This window comes from Vipera berus (genome assembly GCF_964194415.1).
Source record: "Vipera berus genome assembly, chromosome: 7".
NCBI classification, from domain to species: domain Eukaryota; kingdom Metazoa; phylum Chordata; class Lepidosauria; order Squamata; family Viperidae; genus Vipera; species Vipera berus.
The window spans coordinates 76,082,844-76,093,192 of record NC_138209.1 but is presented as its reverse complement, the minus strand read 5'-3'; the positions used below and the strand labels follow the sequence as shown (position 1 = coordinate 76,093,192).

General features: G+C 43.6%; 1 protein-coding gene across 1 annotated transcript; it reads left to right on the top strand.

Moving 5' to 3' along the window:
• The first annotated feature begins 861 nt into the window (after positions 1 to 861).
• LOC308670654 (toll-like receptor 6) lies at positions 862 to 6,599 on the top strand. The gene is made up of 2 exons (XM_081332259.1): positions 862 to 1,241; positions 4,185 to 6,599. Exon 2 carries the CDS (start codon positions 4,242 to 4,244, stop codon positions 6,579 to 6,581), a length of 2,340 nt encoding a protein of 779 aa, XP_081188385.1. The 5' UTR covers positions 862 to 1,241; positions 4,185 to 4,241; the 3' UTR covers positions 6,582 to 6,599.
• The last annotated feature ends 3,750 nt before the right edge of the window (positions 6,600 to 10,349 follow it).

The following is a 10,349-nucleotide window of genomic DNA, read 5'->3' as shown; positions in this document are numbered from 1 at the left end:
CCCTCCTTCCCTCCCTCCTTCCTCTCTCCTTCTGTCCCTTCCTCTCTCCCTCCTTCCCTCCCTCCCTCTCTCCCTCCCTCTATGCCCCTCCTTCCCTTCCTCTCTCCCTCCCTCCATGTGCCCCTCCCCTCCCTCCTTCCTCTCTCCTTCCCTCCCTTCCTCTCTCCCTCCTTCCCTCCCTCCCTCTCTCCCTCCCTCTATGCCCCCTCCTTCCCTTCCTCTCTCCCTCCCTCCATATGCCCCTCCTTCCCTCCCTCCTTCCTCTCTCCTTCCGTCCCTTCCTCTCTCCCTCCTTCCCTCCCTCTCTCCCTCCCTCTATGCCCCCTCCTTCCCTTCCTCTCTCCCTCCCTCCATGTGCCCCTCCTTCCCTCTCTCCTTCCCTCCCTTCCTCTCTCCCTCCTTCCCTCCTTCCCTCCCTCCCTCCCTCTATGCCCCCTCCTTCCCTTCCTCTCTCCCTCCCTCCATGTGCCCCTCCTTCCCTCCCTCCTTCCTCTCTCCCTCTCCCTCCTTCCCTCCCTCTCCCTCCCTCTATGCCCCCTCCTTCCTCTCTCCCTCCCTCCATGTACCCCTCCTTCCCTCCCTCCTTTCTCTCTCCTTCCCTCCCTCCTTCCTCTCTCCCTCGTTCCCTCCCTCCCTCTCTCCCTCCCTCTATGCGCCCCTCCTTCCCTTCCTCTCACCCTCCCTCCCTCCATGTCCTTCCCTCCCTCTCTCCCTCCTTCCTTCCTTCCCTCCCTCCATGCCCCCTCCTTCCCTTATCCCAGGCCAGCTGGGGGAGGAGGGGGCGAGGACTTGTGGACCCTGCATCAAAGAATAAATTGGGGGCGGCGGGGGGGGGCGGGAAAGCCCCTTTTCTCTCCTCCTCCCCTGCCTGAGAAGGGGGCCGGCGGCTTCCTCTAGCGGAGAGTGAAAGTTCCTCTCGCCACTTTCGCTTTTGCCCAGCCCGGATTTCCCCACATCTGTCGCCTTGGCTGGTCCTTAAAGCAACGGGAAGAGTGCGGAAGTGAAGAGGAGGAGGGTGGGGTGGGGTGGGGTGTCTTCCCGGCAAGGGGAAGGAGAAACGGGCCACCTCCTTCTGTTCAGAAAGCAGGCGAGTCCCGAGCAGAGCGACACGCGTGTCCGCAGGTCTGCAGGCAGGCGCGCGGGCGGGCGGGCTGTTTCAAACTCTCGTGGAACCGCCGTACCCCACACCCCACCCACCCCCCAAAAAAAACAACTCGGGCAGGTCCTTTCGTCCTTGCAAGGTAGGTGGAACGTGTGAATCGGCCCCGAGTTGGGGAGAAGAGGGCTGGAGTCGCGACGCAACCGGGGGAGGCTTAAGGCGAAGCCTTCGCGGCTCAAAGCAAGGCGGAGCGCTTCTCCGCCGCCGCCGCCTTAGAGAGGAGGAAAAGAAGAAAGAGAATAAGGATGGGGAGGAATATAGCCCTTAAGATTTATTTATACGCCGCTTCAGGGTGAGGGTTTTGCGGAATCCGCATTTTGCACCCCACCCCCCACAATCTGGCTCCTCATTTTACCAACTGATAATCGTAATCCTAGTCATAGTCATAATCAAGCATAATCGTAATCATAATGCAGTCATAATATCATCATAGTTGTAGTCCACCATAAACATAATCGTAAACATAAACTTAATTATAATCGTAGTTGTAGTCCTAGTCATTATCATAAACAAACCTAATCATAATCATAGTCATAGTCATAATCAGGCATAATCATAATCAAGCGTAATCATAATCATAATATAATCATAGTTGTAGTCAATCATCATCATCATCATCATCATCATCATCATCATCATCATAACTTGGAACTTATGTGGAACTTCGGACCGCCCCCGATCTGTGTTCATTTCGCCGGGATCTGAAAACCTGGTTTTTTGATCTATCAGGCCTGGACTGAAGGGGTTTTAGCTTTTAATATTGTTTTAATTGTTGGGCTTAAGTAATTTAACCTATTTTAATTTATACTATTTTTATATTGTATTTTATGCTGCCCTGTAAACTGCCCTGAGCCCTTCGGGAATAGGGCGGTATAAAAATTTAATAAAAATAAATAAATAAATAAATAAATAAATAAATAAATAAATAAATAAATAAATAAATAAATAAATAAATAAATAAATAAATAATGTTGGAAGGGACCTTGGAGGTCATCTAGTCCAAATCCCTGCTCAGGCAGGAAACCCTATACCATTTCAGGCAAATGGCTGTCCAGTCTCTTCTTAAAGACTTCCAGTGTTGGAGCATTCACCACCTCTGGAGGCAGGTTGGTTAATTGTTCTAACTGCTTTGGAGAATAGCTTGACTCCCTCTTCTTTGTGGCAGCCCCTGAGATATTGAAACACTGCTATCATGTCACCCCTCACCCTTCTCTTCGTTAAACTACACATACCCAATTCCAGCAACCGTTCGCTATATAACCATAAACTTATAACCCATATATAACCATAAACTATATAACCATAAACTTAATCGTAATCGTAGTCATAGTCATCATCATAAACAAACATAATCATAGTCATAGTCATAATCAATCGCAATCACAATCATCAGAAGCCCCAGGGTTACATGATCAGAAGTCAGACGCCTGGGAGCTGACTCACATTTAAATAACAATAGCAACAACAACCAACAATAGTCATGATAAAGTTGTAAGGGGCCTTGGAGGTCATCGAGTCTAACCCCCTGCTCAGGCAGGAAACCCTATACCATTTCGGACAAATGGCTGCCCACTCTCTCCTTAAAAACTTCCAGTGTTGGAGCATTCACAGCTTCTGGAGGCAGGTTGTTCCACTGGTTAATTGTTCTGACTGTCAGGAAGTTTCTCCTTAGTTCTAGGTTGCTTCTCTCCTTGACTAGTTTCCATCCCTTTATGGTGGCTGCAGTGCCCTCTGATCCTGTGAAACTTTCTGACCAGCAAAGTCAATTGGGGAAGCCAGATTCACGCAACAACCAGGTTACTAACTTAGCAACTGCAGCCATGATAAAATGGGGCAAAACCCATTGAACAACTGTCTCAATCAGCAACGGAAATTTTGTGCTCCGTTGTGGCCGTAATAGGCCTAATAATAATAATAATAATAATAATAATAATAATAATAATAATAATAATAATAATAATAATAATAATTATTTATATATCGCCCTTCTCACGGAGCTATTTTGTTCTTGTCCCCCCCCCCCAAAAAAAAGGGTACTGTATTTCAGGATTTTATTTATTTTGTTTAAAGAGAACTAAAGAAGATGAAAACTTCTTTAAGAACCAAAGAGAGTTAGATTCTCTTGGCCACAACAGGCAAACAAACAACAAACAAACAAAAGTGTGTGTGGGGGGAAAGAAATCAATCAAATTCCACGGCAGTGTTTTGGCCGTGAAAAACCAAGGAGGGTCCTTTTAACAGAACTTGAATCTGTAGCCGAACTTTAAACAGAAGTAAAAGATGCAAAGGACATTATTTAAAGGATTCAAAATGTTATGGGAAGATCTAGGCAGCTGTGGCAAGACTGCTGGGTGAAACAAATTTGGCCACTGAGATTTAAGAAGATAGTTGGGCCCCAGTGTGGAGGAAGTAGTTGCTACTACAACTTCTTGTATGGCCCCTGAGTAAGAAAGAAACTAGCAGAGGAAACATGGAAATGATTTTATAAAAGCTCAAAACAGAAAGAAAATGTGTGTGTGTTGCTTAACTCCTCCGATAATAGTAGTAGCAATAATAGTGATAATAATAATAAAGTTGGAAGGGACCTTGGAGGTCATCTAGTCCAACCCCCTACTAAGGCAGGAAACCCTATGCCGTTTCAGACTAGTGGCTGTCCAATCTCTTTTTAAAAACTTCCAGTCTTGGAGCATTCATCGCTTCGGGAGGCAGGTTGTTCCCCTGGTTAATTGTTCCAAGTGTCAGGAAATTTCTCCTTAGTTCCAGGTTGCTCCTCTCCTTGATTAGTTTCCACCCCAATTAAATCGTCTTATAGAATCACAGAGGGCTATCCAATTATCCTAGGCATCTTTTCAACAACTCATGTTTCTAGTATCTTGGAAGGCCAATATGAAATTTCGCAATCATGTATTATTTTGCTGTTATCCTGTTAAAGTTTCATTGATTATCCTTCGAAAGAATAAAGGATGCTGAACAATGAACTATTAAAGGCGGATGTAATATTGTACCGCGAATTATTTTTTTGCAGAACGATGCCCAGCTGAGTGGAGCCTTCAGTTCTCCTGTCCTTATAGCTGGAAGGAAAATGTCAGCTACAAAGCCTTTTCTCTCCGTTTGTGTATTTGTGATAACCTCATGGAATTTCGCCCACTCAGCCACGGAAAGCGAACTTATAGCGAACTATTCAAAGAGTTCTCTCTTTGCCGTTCCCAAAGATTTATCAACCCAAACAACCATTCTGGATCTGTCGCATAATTATCTATCTAAGCTAGAAGTGTCTCATTTTCTCTCCCTTCCCAACTTAAAAATGCTACTTCTGTCTCATAATTCTATCGGAGAAATTGATTTGGGCGTTTTCCGGCACAACAAAATCTTAGAGCACCTCGATCTATCTCACAACAATCTAAGGAATGTGTCTGCTTTCCCTATGAAAAGCCTCAAGCATCTAGATCTGGCTTACAATGACTTCGTCACCATGCATTTGTCCTCCGAATTCATCAAAGTCACAAAGCTGGGCTACTTTGGAATTAGTACTAGAACGCTTTCAAGTCTCAACGCCGTTATGCATTTACAAGCGGACACTCTGTTCCTGGACTTAGAAGATCTTCATGAAGATAGGCCCGGAAGCCTTCTTGTGTTCAGGGCAAAGACGATTCAGATTGTGCTCCCTCAAAGCGCAAAATTTCGCCTCCTCTTGAATCTGGGGTTCAACGGCACAGAACATTTAGAACTTTCCAAGATCCCACTGGGGCAAACCGAAGACCTAAGAACACTTCTGTCAGAAAGCACGTTGCTAAATCTAACCATAACCGATACGAAATTCAGTTGGGCAGATCTCGTCAACGTTTTGAAGGCAGTGGGGAAATCCAGCATTAATCATTTAACCCTCTTATACCCAACCATTACTACGTTCGACGCTGGAGCTTTTAAAAATGCGGACCTCTCGCTAAAGAGTTTAACCATCAAATATACACTCCTTGGTACAGCGACATTTAACCAGGACATTGCGTACTCAACATTTTCCAACTTGAACATTGACAGCTTGACTGTTTCTGATTCTGGGATGTTATATACGCTGTGTCCTGAAAAACCCAGTCGGTTTAAGTATTTATGTTTTCAAAACAACACATTGACCGACACAATGCTCAGAGGCTGCGAACACTTAGCTATGCTACAAACGCTCCTTTTGCAAAAGAATAGACTTGAAGATCTTACCAAGGTGAGTTTAATGACAAGCAACATGATGTCCCTGAATTATATGGATGTAAGCCAGAATCATTTGTATTACAAAGACAGTGGAAACGAATGCAACTGGGGCGAACATGTAACGAAACTGAACTTGTCATTCAACAAGTTAACAGACTCGGTTTTTAGATGTTTACCGAACAACATCCAAATTTTGGACTTACAAAGTAATCGTATTTCAGCTGTGCCTAAAGAGATCGCTGACCTGACTGCTTTAAAGGAGCTAAGCTTGGCTTCTAACAGACTCAATGCCTTTCCAGGATGCGGCCCTTTTAAAAACCTTCAGGTGCTCAACGTGGAAAATAATTTTGTCCTGGACCAGTTTTCTGAATTCTCCCAGACCTGTCAGAATATCCAAAGATTAAAAGGAGGACATAATCCCTTCCACTGCAACTGTAAATTAAGGCAATTGATTAATCTTCAAAAACAAGAATCCGTGGCATTAGTTGGCTGGCCTGACTTTTATAGGTGTGCCTATCCCAGCAACATAAGAGAAACTCGTTTAAAAGATTTCCATGTTTCTGAACTTGAGTGCAACGTGACTGTCTTGATTACGATTGTTCTAGTGGTTACTCTCTTGGTAATCGCCGTTGTAGCCTTCCTCTGCATTCGCTTTGACATTCCTTGGTATTTCAAGATGATCTGGCGCTGGAGCCAAGTGAAGCAGCGGATATGGAAGAATAAATCGGAAGACATCTCTGAGAACGTCCAGTATCATGCCTTTGTGTCCTACAGCGAGCATGATGCTCCCTGGGTCAAAACTGAACTCATTCCCAATCTGGAGAAGGAAGACGGGTCCTTAAGGATCTGTCAACACGAGAGGAACTTCATCGCCGGGAAGAGCATTGTGGAGAACATCATAGACTCCATAGAGAAGAGCTACAAGTCCATCTTTGTGCTGTCTCCCAATTTCGTGCAGAGCGAGTGGTGCCATTACGAGCTGTATTTTGCTCACCACAAGTTATTCAGCGAGAACGCCGACGGTTTAATTCTGATTTTGTTGGAGCCCATCCCGGCCTACCTCATTCCCGCCAGGTACTACAAACTCAAAGCCTTGATGGCCAAGAGGACCTACCTGGAATGGCCAAGAGACAAGAGAAAACATGCCTTTTTCTGGGCTAATCTGAGAGCGGCTCTCCAGATTAAATTGCCAAACCCGGAAGAAATGAAAGAGCCCTAGGTGAGGATGCTGACGACCAAAGACATTGGTGTCCGTCACTCTTTTAATGACAGAGAAATCGTTTTCGGTAGCGTAGTTACAAAAAACCAAGTTCTCCTTTGGACCCTGACTTATAGAGGAGATGGACGTCTAACTCAACTTTATCCGTGCCGGTTTTATATATTTTTTTTAAAAAAATATTAAATTAATACTTTTCCCTTTTCTTGTTCTTACATCCTGACACGGGACGACACAAGATCCACATCGGATATGAAAACATCTAAGAACGTGTGTAGGGGGAAAAAAATGTTCCCTGCATCCTGATGGGTATATATTTGAAGACCTTTTAAAAATGGCTTTTTTTTATTTGCTATAATTTCCCTGACTTTTCTCCTTCCTAATTTTTTGTATTAGGTTTGATTTTTGGGCATCTTGGATTTGTTTAAAAATGGGCATCTTGGATTTGTTTAAAAATGATCTAGGTGTTCCAAAAATTAAACAAACAACAAAAAAATCATGAAAAAAAATCTCAGTTGCTCTTTCTACGCTGACAATCAGCTGAATTATATTGGCCCACTTGCAACCTATAAACATCTTCCCCAATCAAAGAAAAGATTTAGGGATTAGGAATTTAATTTGTATTAGTGAATAAGATGCTCATATAAAACGTTTTTTCCAAATGATTATTATTTTATAAAACTTTTATAAACTTTATTTTAAAAAAACCCCACATCGTCCCCAGTGTAAATCCGGGTTAATCTCATGGGACTTATTCCAAGAAAAATGACAATCAGGTTGTAGTCCAGAGACATTTGCAAGCAATTGTCCTCCGATACCACGGCAGAGTGACAATTTCTGAAAGAAGCTCTGTTGCAGGTTGTTTGATTGTAGTGTGTGGCAACCGCTCTTTTGTGATTCATTGTGCAACTCCATCTCACAGAGGTATCTTCTGGATAAAAAAAAGCGAGGTGGGGAAAAGAAATTTTCCCTCAAAAAGAAAAAACATGAAGGGGAAAAAATCAACTTCTATCATCTCCAGCTTCCCTTTAGTACACCCCAACGATGCCAACAGAATGAGGGTTTGTGTAGTAGGCTAATGCTGTTAAAGCCAAATGTTTAGGCTGGATTTGGCATTTTTAGGCACCCGTCAAGTCCTTCTCAAGGACCTGGCATAGGCAGATGTGGACTGATGGCGCTGGAGGATGTAAGCTATTCCAATTGCCTTTTGCAACTGACCAATGGTGACTTTGTCAAGGCCGATTGTCACAGAGTTGCGCAGGAGCTGTCGGAGACACAAACACAAACTTGTAGTCATTTGTCAAGCCAATAATTTAATAGCTAAACAGCTTCTGCAATGAGGTAATGTAGCAGAAGGTGGAGGATGCAATGATAGGAATGACTCAGCAGGATCTGCGTCCCTTTAAGAGCCTGAGTATAAAAGGGTAGTCTTTTGCTGCTGTGTCCTCTCTCGTCCATTTCCTGCCGTAACTGCTGTCTGTTGGAGTTTGCTGTATTAGCACGTGTGTGTGTATTTTGTTCCTAGTGTATATTGTAGATAGTGTAATATAAACTACCATTTGACACAAACCACTGTTTACTGTATTTATTCCTGGGTTATTCCTGGGTTATTCCTGGGTTATCTCAGCACAATAAGACGGTGCATGCTCTGATATAGCAAGGGATTCAATCAAGATCACATGAGGTACTAATACCACTGCATAAAGCCTTAGTAAGACCACTCCTAGAGTACCGCAACCAGTTTTGGTCTCCACACTATAAAAAAGATGTTGAGACTCTAGAAAGGGTGCAGAGAAGAGCAACCGAGATGATGAGGGGACATTGTGAAGAACGGTTGCTAGAATTGGGCATGTCTAGTTTAATGAAGAGAAGGACCAGGGGAGACATGGTAGCAGCCTTCCAGTATTTGAGGGCCTGTCACAGAGAGGAGGGGGTCAACCTCTTTTCCAAAGCACCTGATGGCAGGACAAGAAACAACAGATAGAAACTAATCAAGGAGAGAAGCAACTTGGAAATAAGGAGAGTTTTTGTACCAATGAGAACAATCCACCAATGGAACAGAAATTGCCTTCAGAGGTTGTGGGAGTTTCATCGCTGGAAGTTTTCAGGAAGAGAGTGGACTGCCATCTTTCAGAAATGGTGTAGGGTCTTCAGCTTGGGTGGGGGGTTGGACTAGATGACCTACAAGGTTCTATTCTATTCTATTCTATTCTATTCTATTCTATTCTATTCTATTCTATTCTATTCTATTCTATTCTATTCTATTCTATTCTATTCTATTCTATTCTATTCTATTCTTTATTCTATTCTTCATTTCATTATTCTATTCTATTCTATTCTATTCATTATTCTATTCTATTTTTCATTTCATTATTCTATTCTACTCTATTCTATTCATTTCACTATTCTATTCTATTCTATTGTTCATTTCACTATTCTATTCTATTCTATTCTATTCTATTCTATTCTATTCTATTCTATTCTATTCTATTCTATTCTATTGTTCATTTCACTATTCTATTCTATTCTATTCTATTCTATTCTATTCTATTCTATTCTATTCTATTCTATTCTATTCTATTCTAATACAGTAATATGTAAAATCGTCATGGAACATTAGTGACATCTAGTGGTGTTAGATTCCTAGAAAAGGCAAGGTTCATGTTGCCTATTATTACTGGAAGGAATAAGAAAAAACACATCGCATTTACTCATATGGGACATTTTTTATGACGAAAAGCTGTGGCTATAAAATGGTCTTCGTTGCAGGAAAAAATAAGCAATACCGGGTCCATTCTTCTGACAGCATCAGATACGATCCTTCATTTGAAGACTAGCTAACCTCCTTGGGCCATACAGTAGTTATGTCAAAGGCTTAAGATCACAGATTGAGTTGTAGTCCAGAAAGATTTATTGGCCTAGCCCAGGGGCAGGCAACCTCGGCTCTTTTATGACTCATGGACTTCAACCCCCAGAATTCCTGAGTCAGCTATGCTGACTCAGGAATTCTGGGAGTTGGAGTCCATGAGTCATAAAAGAGCCGAGGTTGCCTACCCCTGGCCTAGCCTATAGACAAGAATCTAGTTAACTAATGCAGTGAACCTTTTGGGGACCAGGGACCGGTTCCATGGAGAAAGGTTTTTCCACAGACCAATGAGTGCATAGTTTTGTGTGCTGCCTGCATCCCGCGGATGGGGCTTTGCTTGTTGGTGCGGACCGGTTGCTGGCATGTTGCGGCCTAATACTGGTCCACGGACTGGGGGTTAGGGAACCCCTGAATTAATGGTCAGCACTCAATTAGTGTGAGGTAAAGCTCCGTGGAATTCAAGGAGGCTAGATTTAAATTTCACGACAACGCAAGGACTCTAAGCTGATGGTGCATTTCATTCCACCAGCTCTGCTTGCACTTGAGGGGTCCTTGGTGTTCTTTGAGCTTGTTTCCTTAGAGATGTTTCATTACCCAAACCAGGTAACAGCAGCAGCAGTGATGATGTTACCAGAGTTGGTCATGAAACGTCTGCAAGAAAACAGCTCAGCTGAGAGAGCACCAAAGACCCCACAGTTGTCGTCATCCTCCTCCTTCTCCTCCTCCTCCTCTTCTGCCACCTCCCCCTCCCCTCTTCTTCTTCTTCTCTTCCTCCTCCTCTGCCACCTCCTCCTCCCTTTCCCCCTCCTCCTCCTCTTCTTCTTCTCCTCCTCCTCCTCCCCCTCCCCCTGCTCCGCTTCTCCTCCTCCTCCTCCTCTGCCACCTCCTCCTCCTCCTCCTCCTTC

Coding starts and splice junctions, on each gene's coding strand:
- LOC308670654 (XM_081332259.1), top strand. CDS start 4,242: ATGTCAGCTACAAAGCCTTTTCTCTCCGTTTGTGTATTTGTGATAACC.